Source organism: Lolium perenne, chromosome 1 (genome assembly GCF_019359855.2).
Source record: "Lolium perenne isolate Kyuss_39 chromosome 1, Kyuss_2.0, whole genome shotgun sequence".
Lineage (NCBI taxonomy): Eukaryota > Viridiplantae > Streptophyta > Magnoliopsida > Poales > Poaceae > Lolium > Lolium perenne.
The window spans coordinates 15291479-15312166 of NC_067244.2; the positions used below are offsets into that span (position 1 = coordinate 15291479).

At 42.9% G+C, this 20688-nt stretch overlaps 1 protein-coding gene across 1 annotated transcript; it reads left to right on the plus strand.

The window, feature by feature from the left end:
• Positions 1-188: 188 nt before the first annotated feature.
• Positions 189-19646, plus strand: LOC139831492 (uncharacterized). Its single transcript, XM_071820782.1, has 4 exons — positions 189-1101; positions 17083-17497; positions 17631-19013; positions 19598-19646. The coding sequence occupies exons 1-4, from the start codon at positions 189-191 to the stop codon at positions 19644-19646; spliced, it is 2760 nt and encodes a 919-aa protein (XP_071676883.1).
• The last annotated feature ends 1042 nt before the right edge of the window (positions 19647-20688 follow it).

A 20688-nucleotide genomic window follows, 5' to 3' on the forward strand; every position in this document is an offset into this window, starting at 1 on the left:
CTGTGCGTGATCCTCCACCAGTGCATCTGGCACACCTTGTGACAGTCAAGTTGAATCCTGACAACTACCTGGTGTGGCGAGCTCAAGTGCTCCCCCTTCTGCGCAGCTACTACCTTGATGGCTATGTTGATGGCACCATCCCGTGTCCACCGTCTATGGTGCATGTGCTTGCTCCTGATGGTACACCTATGGCGCTCCCGAACCCGGCTCATCGTCAGTGGATGGCACAGGATCAAGCTATTCTCAGCGCCATCCAGTCCTCTCTTATGCCGACTGTGGCGTCTATGGTCCTCTTTGCTGCCACCTCGCACCAAGCCTGGATTACCCTTGACGCCAGTTTCTCCTCTCAGTCCATGGCGCGGTCCATGGCCATTCGCAATAAACTTGGTGATCTCAAGAAACTGGACAAATCTGTGACGGCCTACTACAATGAGGCTAAAGAGCTGGCTGATATATTGTCTTCCATTGGTCAGCCCCTTCGTGATTCTGAATTCATCGGGTACATCCTCAAGGGCCTTGGCGAGGACTATGACTCTCTTGTGGAGAACGTTGAAGGGCGAGATAGCACTAATCCTATTAGTGCCCATGATATGTATGCACATCTTCTAAATACGGAGCAATGCCTTGGAGCTCGCCGCCCGGATGGTCCATCCTTTGACGCACCCGTCAATGCTGCTTACCGCGGTGGACGCAACCAGCAGCAGCCTCGCCCGTTCAGCGGGTCCCCTCCGCAGCCGCCCAAGCAGCCGGCCTCGCAGCCGCGCCCCGCGACCACGACGGGCGGACGTGGCCGGTCCTGGGTCTGCACCACATGCGGTACCAAGGCACCCTGCCAGCTCTGTGGCATTGCAGGACACCTCGCCTCCCGTTGTCATCGCCGCTTCAAGCAGGATTTCTTGGGCATTGGGAACGACGGTAGCGGCAATGAGAAGCAAGTTGCCCTTGCGACTCATACACACGGGTCTACTACAACCTATCCCGTCGATGCGACTTGGTACATGGACACTGGTGCCTCTGATCACCTGACACATGAGCTCTCCAGGCTCAACCCTCGGGAGACCTACGCCGGCCACGACCAAGTCCGTACCGCCGACGGCACAGGTATGCACATCTCCCATGTTGGCCAAGCATCGCTCCTTTCACATACCTCTAGACATGTTCATCTTCGTAATGTCCTTCGTGTTCCCTCGGTCACTCGTAATCTTCTTTCGGTTAAACGGCTTACCATTGATAATGATGTCTTTGTTGAGTTTCACCCGTTCCATTTTTTTGTCAAGGACCGAGTTACCCGGGACGTGTTTCTTAGAGGTCGGAGTTGTGATGGTCTTTATGTGCTAGATGCCCCTGCCGCCCCTGCCGCCTCTACCGCCCCTCAGGTCTTCAGTGGCGTTGATACGTCTCCAACGTATCTATAATTTCTGATGTTCCATGCTAGTTTTATGACAATACCTACATGTTTTATATGCACTTTATATCATATTATGGCATTTATTGGACTAACCTATACACAAGATGCCACAGTGCCAGTTTCTGTTTATTATGTCTGTTTATTGCAGAAAAGGCCCAAAAACCAAAGTGCTCAGAAAAATCCAGAAAAATCACATAAATTCTATTCCGCCAAAAGACTCACGGAGCCAGAAGGGCCAGGCCAGAGGAGGCCCAGGGCCTGCTCCCCATCAGCCAGCGCGGCCAGGAGGGGGGCTGCCCCACCCTATGGTGTGGGCCCCTCGGGACTCCACCGACATCGCCTCTTCGCCTATATAGTCTCTCGTGACGTGAAAACCCTACACCAATTGACGAAACTCCAGAAAGACTCCAGGGGCGCCGCCGTCATCGCGAAACTCCGTTTCGGGGGACAGAAGTCTCTGTTCTGGCACGCCGCCGGGACGGGGAATTGCCCCCGGGAGTCATCTCCATCGACACCACCGCCATCTTCACCGCCGTTGCTGTCTCCCATGATGAGGAGGGAGTAGTTCTCCCCCGAGGCTGAGGGCTCTACCGGTAGCTATGTGGTTCATCTCTCTCTCCCATGGTGTGATCTTTATGTGATCATGAGCTTTGTATCACTATTAATCTATGTGCTACTCTAGTGATGTTATTAAAGTAGTCTATTCCTCCTCCATGATGTAATATTGACAGTGTGTGCATCATGTAGTACTTGGCGTAGGTTATGATTGTAATCTCTTGTAGATTATGAAGTTAACTATTACTATGATAGTATTGATGCGATCTATTCCCCCTTTCATAGCTATTGTTGACAGTGTGTATGCTATGTTAGTACTCGGTCTAAATTGCAACGGTCTATTATGCACTCTAGAGGTTACTCTAATATGAACTCCGGATGTTGTGGAGCTTGTTTACTCCGGCTTGAGGTGTGCTTTTGTAGCCCTACACAATGAATGATATTTGTTATCCAACAAGAGAGTGTAGAAAGTAGCATTTATTTATTCAGTTATGTGATCAATGTTGAGAGTGTCCACTAGTGAAAGTATGATCCCTAGGCCTTGTTTCTAAGCATTGAAACACCATTTCCAACAAGTTCTGTTACATGTTTGCTTGCTGCCATCTTTATTTCAGATTGCAATTACTACTTACAATCATCCATATTACTTGTATTTCACTATCTCTTCGCCGAACTAGTGCACCTATACATCTGACAAGTTTATTAGGTGTGTTGGGGACACAAGAGACTTCTTGTATCTTAATTGCAGGGTTGCTTGAGAGGGATATCTTTGACCTCTACCTCCCTGAGTTCGATAAACCTTGGGTGATTCACTTAAGGGAAACTTGCTGCTGTTCTAGAAACCTCTTCTCTTGGAGGCCCAACACTGTCTACAGGAATAGAAGCGTGCATAGACATCAAGCTATTTTCTGGCGCCGTTGCCGGGGAGGTAAGGTAAAAGGTATTCACATCCTCCGACTACTAAGCTATTTCCTAGCACTGTTGCCGGTGTGTGAGTGCTCGAAGCTATTTCCTTTAGATCCTGCAATTATATATTTTTGTTTCTTGTTTTTATTTTCACTAGTTAGGCTTAATGGAAAACAACAAAAATATTAGAGATCTTTATAGTATTTATGTTGAGTTAGGACATGAGGTGTTTGAAGAGAAAATTAAAAAATATATGGAACTTTATATGCATGCTAATGGCAATGTTATTAGTATGAATGCTTTGAACACCATTGTTGCTAATGCTATGGAAAATTCTAAGCTTGGGGAAGCTGGTTTTGTGGAGCATGATATTTTTAGTCCTCCAAGCATGGAGGAGAAAATTTACTATGATGATACTTTACCACCTATATATGATGATTACAATGATGACTATTATATTTTCAGTCCACCTACTATTGAGGAGAAAATTAATTATGATTACAATATGCCTCCTATATATGATGATTATGGTCATGAGAATAATAATGAAGGCTATCTTATTGAATTCGCTCCCACTACAATTAATAGTAATGATTATGCTTATGTGGAGAGTAATAATTTTATGCATGTAGCTCATGATAAGAATGTTTCATGTGATAGTTATATTGTTGAGTTTGTTCATGATGCTACTGAAAGTTATTATGAGAGAGGGAAACATGGTTATATGCATCTTAATAATATTATGTTTCCCCTCTTTATGTTGAGAATCTTGAAGTTGCGCTTGTGTTGCCTTTATATGCTTGTTGCATTGTGCTTACATGACTTGTTTATTTACAAGATTCCTTTTCATAGGAAGTGGGTTAGGCTTAAATGTGTTTTGAATTTGCTTCTTGATGCTCTCTTTTACTTCAACTCTTATTTCTTGCGCGAGCATCATTAAAATTACTGAGCCCATCTTAATGGCTATAAAGAAAGCACTTCTTGGGAGATAACCCATGTTTTATCTTGCTACTGTTTTGTTGTGTCTTGGAAGTTGTTACTACTGTAGCAACCTCTCCTTATCATATAGTTGTGCCAAGTAAAGTCTCTAATAGTAAAGTTGATACTAGATTTGGATTGCTGCGCAGAAACAGATTTCTACCTGTCACGAATTTGAGTAGATCTCTCTGTAGAAGAATCAAAAAAATCTGCCAATTTACATGCGTGATCCTCGGATATGTACGCAACTTTCATTAGTTTTGAGTTTTTTTCATCTGAGCCTGTTAAGTGCCTCTAAAAAATTCGTCTTTACGGACTGTTCTGTTTTGACAGATTCTGCCTTTTATTTCGCATTGCCTCTTTTACTGTGTTGAGTGGATTTCTTTGTTCCATTAACTTTCAGTAGCCTTGGGTAATGTCCAGAAGTGTTAAGAATGATTGTGTCCTCTCTGAACATGTGAATTTTTGATTATGCACTAACCCTCTAATGAGATTGTTTTGAGTCTGGTGTGGAGGAAGTTTTCAAGGGTCAAGAGAGGAGGATGATATGATATGATCAAGAAGAGTGAAAAGTCTAAGCTTGGGGATGCCCCCGTGGTTCATCCCTGCATATTTCAAGAAGACCCAAGCGTCTAAGCTTGGGGATGCCCAAGGCATCCCCTTCTTCATCAACAACTTATCAGGTCACCTCTAGTGAAACTATATTTTTATTCCATCGCATCTTATGTACTTTACTTGGAGCGTCTGTGTGCTTTTATTTTTGTTTTGTTATCTTAGTTCTCTGTATAAATTAGATCATACCTTATGTGGGAGAGAGACACGCTCCGCTTTTTCATTTGAACACTTGTGTTCTTCGTTTTACTTTAATATTCATGGCGGAAGCTGAAAGCCTCATCGCTTATTGTCATTTGGTTGGGAACAAAAAATGCTTCATGTGGTAAATGGTATATTGTCTTGAATAATTCGATACTTGGCAATTGTTTTGCTCAATAGATCATGTTTAAGCTCTTGCATCATGTACTTTGCACCTATTAATGAAGAATTACCATAGAGCTTGTTGAAATTTGGTTTGCATGATTGGTCTCTCTAAAAGTCTAGATATTTTCTGGTGAAGTGTTTGAACAACAAGGAAGAAAGTGTAGAGTCTTATAATGCTTGCAATATGTTCTTATGTAAGTTTTGTTGTACCTGTGTTTTCTTCAAACAACCTTGCTAGCCAAAGCCTTGTACTGAGAGGGAATACTTCTCGTGCATCCAAAACCTTGAGCCAAAACCTATGCCATTTGTGTCCACCATACCTACCTACTATGTGGTATTTCTCTGCCATTCCAAAGTAAATTGCTTGAGTGCTACCTTTAAAATTTCATTCCTTGTCTTTGCAATATATAGCTCATGGGAAAATAGCTTAAAAACTATTGTGGTATTGAATATGTCGCTTATGTATCTTATTTCTTATAAGTTGCTTGTTGAGCGGTAACCATGTTTCTGGGGATGCCATCAACTATTACACCTTTGTTGAATATCATGTGAGTTGCTATGCATGTTGTCTTGTCTGAAGTAAGGGTGATTTATCATGATCAAATGGTTTGAGTATGCATATTATTAGAGAAGAACGTTGGGCCGCTAACCGAAGCCATGTATATTGGTGGCAGTTTCAGTTTGGACATTAAACCTCAATCTCTTATGAAAATATTATCTGTTGTTGAATGCTTATGCATTAAAGAGGAGTCAATTATCTGTTTTCTATGTTGTCCCGGTATGGATGTCCTTAGTTGAGATCTATCGAAAACGAGAAATCAAATGCGATCTATCTCCTTGAACCTTTGTACAGGCGGCATAGAGGTACCCCCTTTGTGACACTTGGTTGAAACATATGTAATGCAATGATAATCCATGAAAATCCAAGCTAATTAGGGCAAGGTGCGAGCACTATTGGTATTCTATGCATGAGCCTTGCAACTTATAGGATGTCTTATGCATAACACATATGAATTATTACTACCGTTGACAAAATTGTTTCCATGTTTTCAAAATAAAAGCTCTAACACAAAAATAGTAATCCATGCTTCCCTCTGCGAAGGGCCTTTCTTTTACTTTATGTTGAGTCAGTTTACCTACTTCCTTCTATCTTAGAAGCAAACACTTGTGTCAACTGTGTGCATTGATTCCTACATACTTGCTTATTTGCACTCATCATATTACTTTGTGTTGACAATTATCCATGAGATATACATGTTGAAGTTGAAAGCAACTGCTGAAAATTATATCTTCCTTTGTGTTGCTTCAAAACTTTCTACTAAGAATTTATTGCTTTATGAGTTAACTCCTATGCAAGTCTTATTGATGCTTGTCTTGAAAGTACTATTCATGAAAAATCTTTGCTATATGATTCAGTTGTTTAGTCATTGTCTTTACCATTGCTTCGAATCACTTCATTCATCTCATATGCTTTACAATAGTATTGATCAAGATTATGATAGTAGCATGTCACTTCAGAAATTATCCTTGTTATCGTTTACCTACTCGAGGGCGAGTAGGAACTAAGCTTGGGGATGCTTGATACGTCTCCAACGTATCTATAATTTCTGATGTTCCATGCTAGTTTTATGACAATACCTACATATTTTATATGCACTTTATATCATATTATGGCATTTATTGGACTAACCTATTAACAAGATGCCACAGTGCCAGTTTCTGTTTATTATGTCTGTTTATTGCAGAAAAGGCCCAAAAACCAAAGTACTCGGAAAAATCCAGAAAAATCACATAAATTCTATTCCACCAGAAGACTCACGGAGCCAAAAGGGCCAAGCCAGAGGAGGCCCAGGGCCTCCTCCCCATCAGCCGGCGTGGCCAGGAGGGGGGTGATACGTCTCCAACGTATCGATAATTTCTTATGTTCCATGCCACATTATTGATGTTATCTACATGTTTTATGCACACTTTATGTCATATTCGTGCATTTTCTAGAACTAACCTATTAACAAGATGCCGAAGTGCCAGTTGCTGTTTTCTGCTGTTTTTGGTTTCAGAAATCCTAGTAACGAAATATTCTCGGAATTGGACGAAATCAACGCCCAGGGTCCTATTTTGCCACGAAACTTCCAGAAGTCCGAAGAGGAGACGAAGTGGGGCCACGAGGTGGCCACACCCTAGGGCGGCGCGGCCCCCCCTTGGCCGCGCGGCCCTGTGGTGTGGGCCCCTCGTGCCGCCTCCTGACCTACCCTTCCGCCTACTTAAAGCCTCCGTCGCGAAACCCCCAGTACCGAGAGCCACGATACGGAAAACCTTCCAGAGACGTCGCCGCCGCCAATCCCATCTCGGGGGATTCAGGAGATCGCCTCCGGCACCCTGCCGGAGAGGGGAATCATCTCCCGGAGGACTCTACGCCGCCATGGTCGCCTCCGGAGTGATGTGTGAGTAGTCTACCCCTGGACTATGGGTCCATAGCAGTAGCTAGATGGTTGTCTTCTCCCCATTGTGCTTCATTGTCGGATCTTGTGAGCTGCCTAACATGATCAAGATCATCTATCTGTAATTCTATATGTTGCGTTTGTTGGGATCCGATGAATAGAGAATACTTGTTATGTTGATTATCAAAGTTATGTCTATGTGTTGTTTATGATCTTGCATGCTCTCCGTTATTAGTAGATGCTCTGGCCAAGTTGATGCTAGTAACTCCAAGAGGGAGTACTTATGCTCGATAGTGGGTTCATGTCTCCGTGAATCTGGAGGGGTGACAAGAACCTCTAAGGTTATGGATGTGCTGTTGCCACTAGGGATAAAACATTGGTGCTATGTTCAAGGATGTAGTCACTAATTACATTACGCGCAATACTTAATGCAATTGTCTGTTGTTAGCAACTTAATACCGGAGGGGTTCGGATGATAACCTGAAGGTGGACTTTTTAGGCATAGATGCATGCTGGATAGCGGTCTATGTACTTTGTCGTAATGCCCAATTAAATCTCACTATACTCATCATAATATGTATGTGCATGGTCATGCCCTCTTTATTTGTCAATTGCCCAACTGTAATTTGTTCACCCAACATGCTGTTTATCTTATGGGAGAGACACCTCTAGTGAACTGTGGACCCCGGTCCAATTCTCTATACTGAAATACAATCTACTGCAATACTTGTTCTACTGTTTTCTGCAAACAATCATCTTCCACACAATACGGTTAATCCTTTGTTACAGCAAGCCGGTGAGATTGACAACCTCACTGTTTCGTTGGGGCAAAGTACTTTGGTTGTGTTGTGCAGGTTCCACGTTGGCGCCGGAATCTCTGGTGTTGCGCCGCACTACATCCCGCCGCCATCAACCTTCAACGTGCTTCTTGGCTCCTCCTGGTTCGATAAACCTTGGTTTCTTTCTGAGGGAAAACTTGCTGCTGTGCGCATCATACCTTCCTCTTGGGGTTCCCAACGAACGTGTGAGTTACACGCCATCAAGCTCTTTTTCTGGCGCCGTTGCCGGGGAGATCAAGACACGCTGCAAGGGGAGTCTCCACTTCCCAATCTCTTTACTTTGTTTTTGTCTTGCTTAGTTTTATTCACTACTTTGTTTGCTGCACTAAATCAAAATACAAAAAAATTAGTTGCTAGTTTTACTTTATTTGCTATCTTGTTTGCTATATCAAAAACACAAAAAAATTAGTTACTTGCATTTACTTTATCTAGTTTGCTTTATTTACTATTGCTAAAATGGCTACCCCTGAAAATACTAAGTTGTGTGACTTCACAACCACAAATAATAATGATTTCTTATGCACACCTATTGCTCCACCTGCTACTACAGCAGAATTCTTTGAAATTAAACCTGCTTTACTGAATCTTGTTATGCGAGAGCAATTTTCTGGTGTTAGTTCTGATGATGCTGCTGCCCATCTTAATAATTTTGTTGAACTATGTGAAATGCAAAAATATAAAGATGTAGATGGTGATATTATTAAACTAAAATTGTTCCCTTTCTCATTAAGAGGAAGAGCTAAAGATTGGTTGCTATCTCTGCCTAAGAATAATATTGATTCATGGACTAAATGCAAGGATGCTTTTATTGGTAGATATTATCCCCCTGCTAAAATTATATCTTTGAGGAGTAGCATAATGAATTTTAAACAATTAGATACTGAACATGTTGCACAAGCATGGGAAAGAATGAAATCTTTGGTTAAAAATTGCCCAACCCATGGACTGACTACTTGGATGATCATCCAAACCTTCTATGCAGGACTAAATTTTTTCTTCGCGGAATTTATTGGATTCAGCTGCTGGAGGTACCTTTATGTCCATCACTCTTGGTGAAGCAACAAAGCTTCTTGATAATATGATGATCAATTACTCTGAATGGCACACGGAAAGAGCTCCACAAGGTAAGAAGGTAAATTCTGTCGAAGAAACCTCCTCCTTGAGTGATAAGATTGATGCTATTATGTCTATGCTTGTGAATGATAGGACTAATATTGATCCTAATAATGTTCCATTAGCTTCATTGGTTGCACAAGAAGAACATGTTGATGTGAATTTCATTAAAAATAATAATTTCAACAACAATGCTTATCGGAACAATTCTAGTAATAACTATAGGCCATATCCTTATAATAATGGTAACGGTTATGCTAATTCTTATGGGAATTCTTACAATAATAATAGGAACACACCCCCTGGACTTGAAGCCATGCTTAAAGAATTTATTAGTACACAAACTGCTTTTAACAAATCTGTTGAAGAAAAGCTTGGGAAAATTGATATACTTGCTTCTAAAGTCGATAGTCTTGCTGCTGATGTAGATCTTTTGAAATCGAAAGTTATGCCTAATAGGGATATTGAAAATAAAATTGTTACTACAGCAAATGCCATCCAAGTTAGAATTAATGAGAATATAAGATTAATGGCTGAATTGCGTGCTAGGTGGGATAGAGAAGAAAATGAAAAACTAGCTAAAGAGAAGAATGTAGCTAAAGTTTGGACTATTACCACCACTAGTAATGCTAATGCTGCACATGTTGCTGCACCTCCTACTATTAATAATAAAAGAATTGGTGTTAGCAATGTTTCCACTTCTAATGCAAAGCGCGAGAAACTGCTGAAATCGCTAAAACCGTTGAAACTGCCTGTGATAAAGCTGCTGAAATTTTTTCCAACATTGGGGATGATGATCCCATTGCTTTAGATTATAATGGTTTGAATTTTGATGATTGCCACATCTCTGAAGTTATAAAGTTCTTGCAAAAACTTGCTAAAAGTCCTAATGCTAGTGCTATAAATTTGGCTTTCACGCAACATATTACAAATGCTCTCATAAAAGCTAGAGAAGAGAAACTAGAGCGCGAAGCCTCTATTCCTAAAAAGCTAGAGGATGGTTGGGAGCCCATCATTAAGATGAAGGTTAAAGATTTTGATTGTAATGCTTTATGTGATCTTGGTGCAAGTATTTCTGTTATGCCTAAGAAAATTTATAATATGCTTGACTTGCCACCGCTAAAAAATTGTTATTTGGATGTTAATCTTGCTGATCATTCTACAAAGAAACCTTTGGGGAAAGTTGATAATGTTCGCATTACCGTTAACAATAACCTTTTTCCCGTTGATTTTGTTGTCTTGGATATTGAATGCAATGCATCTTGTCCCATTATATTGGGAAGACCTTTTCTTCGAACTGTTGGTGCTATCATTGATATGAAGGAAGGTAATATTAAAATATCAATTTCCTCTCAAGAAAGGTATGGAACACTTCCCTAGGAAGAGAATGAAGTTACCTTATGATTCTATTATTAGAACAAATTATGATGTTGACACTTCGTCTCTTGATAATACTTGATACACACTTTCTGCGCCTAGCAGAAAGGCGTTAAAGAAAAGCGCTTATGGGAGACAACCCATGGTTTTTACCTACAGTACTTTGTTTTTATTTTGTGTCTTGGAAGTTGTTTGCTACTGTAGCAACCTCTCCTTATCTTAGTTTAGTGTTTTGTTGTGCCAAGTAAAGTCGTTGATAGAAAAGTTCATACTAGATTTGGATTACTGCGCAGAAACAGATTTCTTTGCTGTCACGAATCTGGGCTGTTTTCTTTGTAGGAAACTCAGAAAATTATGCAAATTTACGTGAGTGATCCTCAGATATGTACGCAACTTTCATTCAATTTGAGCATTTTCATTTGAGCAAGTCTGGTGCCTCGATAAAATTCGTCAATACGAACTGTTCTGTTTTGACAGATTCTGCCTTTTATTTCGCATTGCCTCTTTTGCTATGTTGGATGAATTTCTTTGATCCATTAATGTCCAGTAGCTTTATGCAATGTCTAGAAGTGTTAAGAATGATTGTGTCACCTCTGAACATGTTAATTTTTATTGTCGCTAACCCTCTAATGAGTTGTTCTAAGTTTGGTGTGGAGGAAGTTTTCAAGGATCAAGAGAGGAGTATGATGCAACATGATCAAGGAGAGTGAAAGCTCTAAGCTTGGGGATGCCCCGGTGGTTCACCCCTGCATATTCTAAGAAGACTCAAGCGTCTAAGCTTGGGGATGCCCAAGGCATCCCCTTCTTCATCGACAACATTATCAGGTTCCTCCCCTGAAACTATATTTTTATTCCATCACATCTTATGTGCTTTGCTTGGAGCGTCGGTTTGTTTTTGTTTTTGTTTTGTTTGAATAAAATGGATCCTAGCATTCACTTTATGGGAGAGAGACACGCTCCGCTGTAGCATATGGACAAGTATGTCCTTAGTTTCTACTCATAGTATTCATGGCGAAGTTTCTTCTTCGTTAAATTGTTATATGGTTGGAATTGGAAAATGATACATGTAGTAATTGCTATAAATGTCTTGGGTAATGTGATACTTGGCAATTGTTGTGCTCATGTTTAAGCTCTTGCATCATATGCTTTGCACCCATTAATGAAGAAATACATAGAGCATGCTAAAATTTGGTTTGCATATTTGGTTTCTCTAAGGTCTAGATAATTTCTAGTATTGAGTTTGAACAACAAGGAAGACGGTGTAGAGTCTTATAATGTTTACAATATGTCTTTTATGTGAGTTTTGCTGCACCGGTTCATCCTTGTGTTTGTTTCAAATAAGCCTTGCTAGCCTAAACCTTGTATCGAGAGGGAATACCTCTCATGCATCCAAAATACTTGAGCCAACCACTATGCCATTTGTGTCCACCATACCTACCTACTACATGGTATTTTCCGCCATTCCAAAGTAAATTGCTTGAGTGCTACCTTTAAAATTCCATCATTCACCTTTGCAATATATAGCTCATGGGATAGATAGCTTAAAAACTATTGTGGTATTGAATATGTAATTATGCACTTTATCTCTTATTAAGTTGCTTGTTGTGCGATAACCATGTTCACTGGGGACGCCATCAACTACTCTTTGTTGAATTTCATGTGAGTTGCTATGCATGTTCGTCTTTTCTGAAGTAAGAGCGATCTACCACCTTATGGTTAAGCATGCATATTGTTAGAGAAGAACATTGGGCCGCTAACTAAAGCCATGATCCATGGTAGAAGTTTCAGTTTTGGACAATATCCTCAATCTCATATGAGAAAATTATTAATTGTTGTTACATGCTTATGCATAAAAGAGGAGTCCATTATCTGTTGTCTATGTTGTCCCGGTATGGATGTCTAAGTTGAGAATAATCAATAGCGAGAAATCCAATGCGAGCTTTCTCCTTAGACCTTTGTACAGGCGGCATAGAGGTACCCCTTTGTGACACTTGGTTAAAACATGTGCATTGTGATGATCCGGTAGTCCAAGCTAATTAGGACAAGGTGCGGGCACTATTAGTATACTATGCATGAGGCTTGCAACTTGTAAGATATAATTTACATGATACATATGCTTTATTACTACCGTTGACAAAATTGTTTCATGTTTTCAAAATCAAAGCTCTAGCACAAATATAGCAATCGATGCTTTTCCTCTATGGAGGACCATTCTTTTACTTTCATTGTTGAGTCAGTTCACCTATTTCTCTCCACCTCAAGAAGCAAACACTTGTGTGAACTGTGCATTGATTCCTACATACTTGCTTATTGCACTTATTATATTACTCTATGTTGACAATATCCATGAGATATACATGTTATGAGTTGAAAGCAACCGCTGAAACTTAATCTTCCTTTGTGTTGCTTCAATGCTTTTACTATGAATTATTGCTTTATGAGTTAACTCTTATGCAAGACTTATTGATGTTGTCTTGAAGTGCTATTCATGAAAGGCCTTTGCTTTATGATTCACTTGTTTACTCATGTCATATACATTGTTTTGATCGCTGCATTCACTACATATGCTTTACAAATAGTATGATCAAGGTTATGATGGCATGTCACTCCAGAAATTATCTTTGTTATCGTTTTACCTCGCTCGGGACGAGCAGAACTAAGCTTGGGGATGCTGATACGTCTCCAACGTATCGATAATTTCTTATGTTCCATGCCACATTATTGATGTTATCTACATGTTTTATGCACACTTTATGTCATATTCGTGCATTTTCTGGAACTAACCTATTAACAAGATGCCGAAGTGCCAGTTGCTGTTTTCTGCTGTTTTTGGTTTCAGAAATCCTAGTAACGAAATATTCTCAGAATTGGACGAAATCAACGCCCAGGGTCCTATTTTGCCACGAAGCTTCCAGAAGTCCGAAGAGGAGACGAAGTGGGGCCACGAGGTGGCCACACCCTAGGGCGGCGCGGCCCCCCCCTTGGCCGCGCGGCCCTGTGGTGTGGGCCCCTCGTGCCGCCTCCCGACCTGCCCTTCCGCCTACTTAAAGCCTCCGTCGCGAAACCCCGCACCGAGAGCCACGATACGGAAAACCCATCGAGACGCCGCCGCCAATCCCATCTCGGGGGATTCAGGAGATCGCCTCCGGCACCCTGCCGGAGAGGGGAGTCATCTCCCGGAGGACTCTACGCCGCCATGGTCGCCTCCGGAGTGATGTGTGAGTAGTCTACCCCTGGACTATGGGTCCATAGCAGTAGCTAGATGGTTGTCTTCTCCCCATTGTGCTTAATTGTTGGATCTTGTGAGCTGCCTAACATGATCAAGATCATCTATCTGTAATTCTATATGTTGCGTTTGTTGGGATCCGATGAATAGAGAATACTTGTTATGTTGATTATCAAAGTCATGTCTATGTGTTGTTTATGATCTTGCATGCTCTCCGTTACTAGTAGATGCTCTGGCCAAGTAGATGCTTGTAACTCCAAGAGGGAGTATTTATGCTCGATAGTGGGTTCATGTCTCCGTGAACTGGGAAGTGACAAATCTCTAAGATTATGGATGTGCTGTTGCCACTAGGGATAAAACATTGGTGCTATGTTCAAGGACGTAGTTACTGATTACATTACGCGCAATACTTAATGCAATTGTCTGTTGTTAGCAACTTAATACTGGAGGGGGTTCGGATGATAACCTGAAGGTGGACTTTTTAGGCATAGATGCATGCTGGATAGCGGCCTATGTACTTTGTCGTAATGCCCAATTAAATCTCACTATACTCATCATAATATGTATGTGCATGGTCATGCCCTCTTTATTTGTCAATTGCCCAACTGTAATTTGTTCACCCAACATGCTGTTTATCTTATGGGAGAGACACCTCTAGTGAACTGTGGACCCCGGTCCAATTCTCTATACTGAAATACAATCTACTGCAATACTGTTCTACTGTTTTCTGCAAACAATCATCTTCCACACAATACGGTTAATCCTTTGTTACAGCAAGCCGGTGAGATTGACAACCTCACTGTTTCGTTGGGGCAAAGTACTTTGGTTGTGTTGTGCAGGTTCCACGTTGGCGCCGGAATCTCTGGTGTTGCGCCGCACTACATCCCGCCGCCATCAACCTTCAACGTGCTTCTTGGCTCCTCCTGGTTCGATAAACCTTGGTTTCTTTCTGAGGGAAAACTTGCTGCTGTGCGCATCATACCTTCCTCTTGGTGTTCCCAACGAACGTGTGAGTTACACGCCATCAGGGGGCCACCCCACCCTATGGTGTGGGCCCCTCGGGACTCCACCGACATCGCCTCTTCGCCTATATAGTCTCTCGTGACGTGAAAACCCTACACCAATTGACGAAACTCCAGAAAGACTCCAGGGGCGCCGCCGCCATCGCGAAACTCCGTTTCGGGGGACAGAAGTCTCTATTCCGGCATGCCGCCGGGACGGGGAATTGCCCCCGGGAGTCATCTCCATCGACACCACCGCCATCTTCGTCGTCGTTGTTGTCTCCCATGATGAGGAGGGAGTAGTTCTCCCCCGAGACTGAGGGCTCTACCGGTAGCTATGTGGTTCATCTCTCTCTCCCATGGTGTGATCTTTATGTGATCATGAGCTTTGTATCACTATTAATCTATGTGCTACTCTAGTGATGTTATTAAAGTAGTCTATTCCTCCTCCATGATGTAATGTTGACAGTGTGTGCATCATGTAGTACTTGGCGTAGGTTATGATTGTAATCTCTTGTAGATTATGAAGTTAACTATTACTATGATAGTATTGATGCGATCTATTCCCCCTTTCATAGGTATTGTTGATAGTGTGTATGCTATGTTAGTACTCGGTCTAAATTGCAACGGTCTATTATGCACTCTAGAGGTTACTCTAATATGAACTCCGGATGTTGTGGAGCTTGTTTACTCCGGCTTGAGGTGTGCTTTTGTAGCCCTACATAATGAATGGTGTTTGTTATCCAACAAGAGAGTGTAGAAAGTAGCATTTATTTATTCAGTTATGTGATCAATGTTGAGAGTGTCCACTAGTGAAAGTATGATCCCTAGGCCTTGTTTCTAAGCATTGAAACACCGTTTCCAACAAGTTCTGTTACATGTTTGCTTGCTGCCTTCTTTATTTCAGATTGCAATTACTACTTACAATCATCCATATTACTTGTATTTCACTATCTCTTCGCCGAACTAGTGCACCTATACATCTGACAAGTGTATTAGGTGTGTTGGGGACACAAGAGACTTCTTGTATCTTAATTGCAGGGTTGCTTGAGAGGGATATCTTTGACCTCTACCTCCCTGAGTTCGATAAACCTTGGGTGATTCACTTAAGGGAAACTTGCTGCTGTTCTACAAACCTCTGCTCTTGGAGGCTCAACATTGTCTACATGAATAGAAGCATGCGTAGACATCAGGCGTGCGTGCCGCCCCCTCACAGTGGCATGCTCGCCTTGGCCATCCTGCTACCCCAGTTGTTCGCCATGTGCTTCGTCGCCATGATCTCCCCTTTGTGTCTAGTACTAAAGCACCAGCAGTTTGTGATGCCTGTCAACAGGGCAAGAGTCATCAGTTACCTTTTTCTGAGTCTACTCATATAGTTACAGCTCCTCTTGAACTTGTGTATTCGGATGTGTGGGGCCATGCCCAAACTTCAGTCAGTGGTCATAATTATTATGTCAGTTTCATTGATGCTTATAGTCGCTTTACATGGCTGTATTTACTTAAGCGTAAGTCTGATGTGTTTACTGTCTTTCTCCAGTTCCAGGCACATGTTGAGCGTCTCCTCAAAACTAAAATTGTTCACGTACAGTCGGATTGGGGGGGGGGGGGGGGGGCAAAAACCGTAACCTCAACACCTTCTTTCAGACTCATGGGATAGCTCATCGTGTTGCTTGCCCTCATACACATCAGCAAAATGGTGCCGCTGAACGCAATCACCGCCACATCGTTGAAACTGGTCTCACCCTGTTAGCTCATGCTTCTGTACCTTTTCGCTTTTGGAGCGACGCCTTCACCACTGCATGTTATTTGATCAATCGCTTGCCCACACATCTCCTTAATATGAAGTCTCTAGTTGAACTTCTCTTCCATGAGCCACCTGACTATAACTTTTTAAAAGTTTTTGGGTGCGCATGCTGGCCACATCTTCGCCCCTATAACAGTCGCAAGCTCGAGTTTCGCTCGAAAAAATGTGTGTTTCTTGGCTACAGTTCCATGCATAAGGGTTACAAGTGTCTTCATGTCCCGTCCAACCGCGTTTATATCTCTCGCGACGTTGTGTTTGATGAGTCACTTTTTTCATTTTGCCTCTCTTCCCATAGCCGAGTCCTATACACCGCCTACCACTTCATCTCCTGTGTTGCCTGGTCAATTTCTGGATATTGCGTATTCGCCTGTGTTGTTGTCTAACCATGGTGCAGGAATTGGTCGTGGTGCTCGCCTCGAGCTTCTGGATGATGCTCCCTCTTATGCTGCTCCCGCACAGGCTGGTTGCGGTGCCTCTGCCCCGGACGTCGATCGCCGCATGGGACATGCAGCGCCCTCGGTGCCTGTGCCAGCCCCCGCGCCTCTGCGTGCGTCGCCTGGGCCGCCCACTGGGACGTCGCCTCCCGCGTCGCCGCGGCAACCTGCTGCCGGCCCGTCGCCCTCGGCGCTCCCATCGACTGGGCCGGCGTCTCCTCCACCCAGCCCAGGGCCGTCGCCCTCCGCGACCTCACCGTCCGCCCCGCCCACTCCGCCGGCTGGGCCGACGCCGCAGGCGTCCCCTGCTCCGCAATCGCCTGTGGCACGTTCTCCGTCGCCACCGCCTGCGTCTTCTCCTTCGACGACGCCGAACGCGTCTCCTTCTGTGACCCTACCTGCGCCTGTGGCTCATCGACCTCATACACGCAGCAAGAGTGGTATTGTTCGTCCTCGCGAGCGCACTGATGGAACTGTTGCTTGGCTTGCAGCATGTCTTGCTCAGGCTACTGATGATCCTACTGCAGAGCCTCATCACTATACTGCTGCAATGCAAATTCCTCATTGGCGCAGTGCCATGGAACTGGAATATCAGGCTCTTCTCAAGAATGATACCTGGACTCTTGTTCCCCCCAAGCCAGGCGTCAACATTATTGATTGTAAATGGGTTTTCAAAGTCAAGAAGCATGCTGATGGGTCCATTGAGCGATACAAGGCGCGCCTGGTTGCAAAAGGGTTCAAGCAGCGCTATGGTCTTGATTATGAGGATACCTTCAGTCCAGTTGTGAAGCCTACTACTATCCGTGTGCTTCTCTCGCTGGCTGTTACGCGTGGTTGGTCTCTTCGCCAGTTGGATGTGCAGAACGCTTTTCTGCATGGTGTCCTTGATGAGGAGGTTTACATGCGCCAGCCTCCTGGCTTTGCTGATCCAGACCGGCCTGCTCACCTATGTCGCCTGGTGAAGGCTCTATACGGCCTCAAGCAGGCTCCTCGCGCTTGGCATGCGCGTCTCGGTACAGCTCTTCGAGCTCTTGGGTTTATTCCCTCAACAGCGGACACCTCTTTGTTCCTGTTTCAGCGACCCCAGGTTACTATGTACATCCTGGTCTATGTTGATGATAGCATTCTTGTCAGTTCCTCGGTCACTGCTGCTAACCGCCTGGTGTCCTCTCTTCGGACGGCCTTTGCTGTGAAGGATCTTGGCAAGCTTCATTACTTCTTGGGTCTGGAGGTCACTCATGATGATACCGGCCTTTCTATGACACAGAAGAAGTATTCTGAGGATCTCATGCGACGTGCTGGCATGCTTCAGTGTAAGCCTGCTCTCACACCTATGTCTGTCACTGATCCACTTACTTCTGATGATGGCACGCTTCTGTCTGCTGAGGATGCTACTGAGTACCGCAGTGTTGTTGGTGGGCTGCAGTACCTTACTCTCACTCGGCCTGACATATCTTATGCTGTGAACCGTGTCTGTCAATATCTACACTCACCAAGGGATACACACTGGACTGCTGTGAAGCGAATTCTACGCTATGTACGCCATACGGCGACCTATGGCTTGCGTCTCTCTTCTGCTTCTTCAGGCTTGCTTTCTGCGTATTCTGATGCTGATTGGGCTGGCAATCCTGATGATCGGCGATCCACGGGGGGATATGCAGTGTTCTTTGGCTCAACTCTGATTGCCTGGAGTGCTCGCAAGCAAGCTACAGTGTCTCGAAGCAGTACTGAAGCTGAGTATAAAGTTGTTGGTGATGCTACAGCTGAGTTGATCTGGGTCCAGTCCCTACTGCGGGAACTGCGGGTTTCACAGTCTCAGTCTCCTATCCTTTGTTGTGATAACATCGGTGCAACCTATCTGTCATCTAACCCAGTGTTTCATGCCCGAACAAAACACATTGAAGTTGACTATCACTTTGTGAGGGAACGTGTTGCACGGAAGCTACTGCGAGTCAGGTTTATCTCCTCTAAGGATCAACTTGCAGACATCTTCACAAAGCCGTTGTCCTTGCCGTTGTTTCAAGGCTGTAGGCGCAATCTTAACCTCTTGGATGTTCGATGACACGGTTAAGATTGAGGGAGGGTGTTAGACTCTATATAATAGCTTCCGTATACGTACATGTATTGTAACTCTTGTACTCTTGTACACTATAAATATAAACCAATGCCAACCCTATTGGGTGTCGAGCGTTCCCCAAACTCATTGTTTTACAGACCACCTAGCGACGACTACAAACACTGACGCGAGCCAAAGGCGTGTTGCCGTCCTCACCCCTCCATCACAGGAGCGGACAAAGCTTGTCGTAGTAAAACTTGATCCAACTTTGCGTATTGGAATTTCAGCGATTTGTTGGTCTATTTAGACAAGTAGAAATGATATTGTGTTTAATAAACACAAGGGAACCAATTTTTTGCAGGTTATTATTCGTGCGGCGCATTGGATCCAACTTTGGGCGTATCTTCTCCCGGAGGACCAGCGGGATACTATGGCTATTGGATGCAACTGAATCTTGACGGTCACACGGAGTTGCTATTTCCAGGCTACTGGATGGTGGCACACTAGAAGGATTGAAGATTGAAGATGAATAGATTTTGTTTGTTGTTCATCTTTGTGTGGTTGTTTATTGTTACAGCCTTAACTTCCATGTGATTATGTGATTGTAATAAGTATACTCTTTTGAACTACGTTTTTTAATAAAAGACATGGTTGTGTGCATCTATTGATGCAGAGGCCGGAGCGATGCTCCCATATCGAAAAAAAAGTAAAACTTGATCCTATCGATTCACCTTTTCTAGGAGGACTACATTACTGTGGCCAAGATACACATGAATTGCAGTACAAGTTGTTTCCCTGAACAAATCATCTTTTTTGTTACGGTACTTTCCAAATTAAGGAGGAAGCAAATAGAAGAACAAACATGGTTAAATTACATTCTATAGTGGGTTATACCCTTTTCTTGTTATAATGTTGGGTGAATGCCACTAGTACCAAGATTGAGAGGTGCACCACTAAGGGCATTAGTAATTGGCTCTTCTATTCTCAGATAATATCCATGCGCTTGCACTACACACTGATGCTTACGATGGGTTATAAGAGCTACCCATGCTTTTCCTTTATATATAAGGTATACTAAATTTTTCAAAAAAAGTCATTTTTAATTATTATTTTTGACAAATTTATAGGATAACCTATCAACATCTACAATACTAGATAAATGGAATACGATAAAATATGTCATGGCATAAAACTAATACATAAAAATAATCAAAGGGAGTATTATAATCTGACATAGTTGAACTTTCTTTATATATTCAGATATTTGTCTTTTCTTCTTCCTGTGTCGAGCTGAAGTTAATATTACTCTTGTAACCCAGAATATAGGTGATGAATCAGAGGGCGCCATTTATTGAATGATCGAATTTACCCAACAAAGTACTTGTAGATTTTCTTATTTTCCATGAGTCTGCTTTAAAAAAGAGTGCAAGCTAGTGTGGAGCATATAGGCACCAAAATGGAGCATAGCAAGATTCATGGATACAGTCTGAAGTTAGCAACACGTAGCTGTATCTTTTGTGGTTTTGTTCTTCTGTGAGTGGTAGCTGTAGAATTCTGATTGGATGTAGCCGTGAA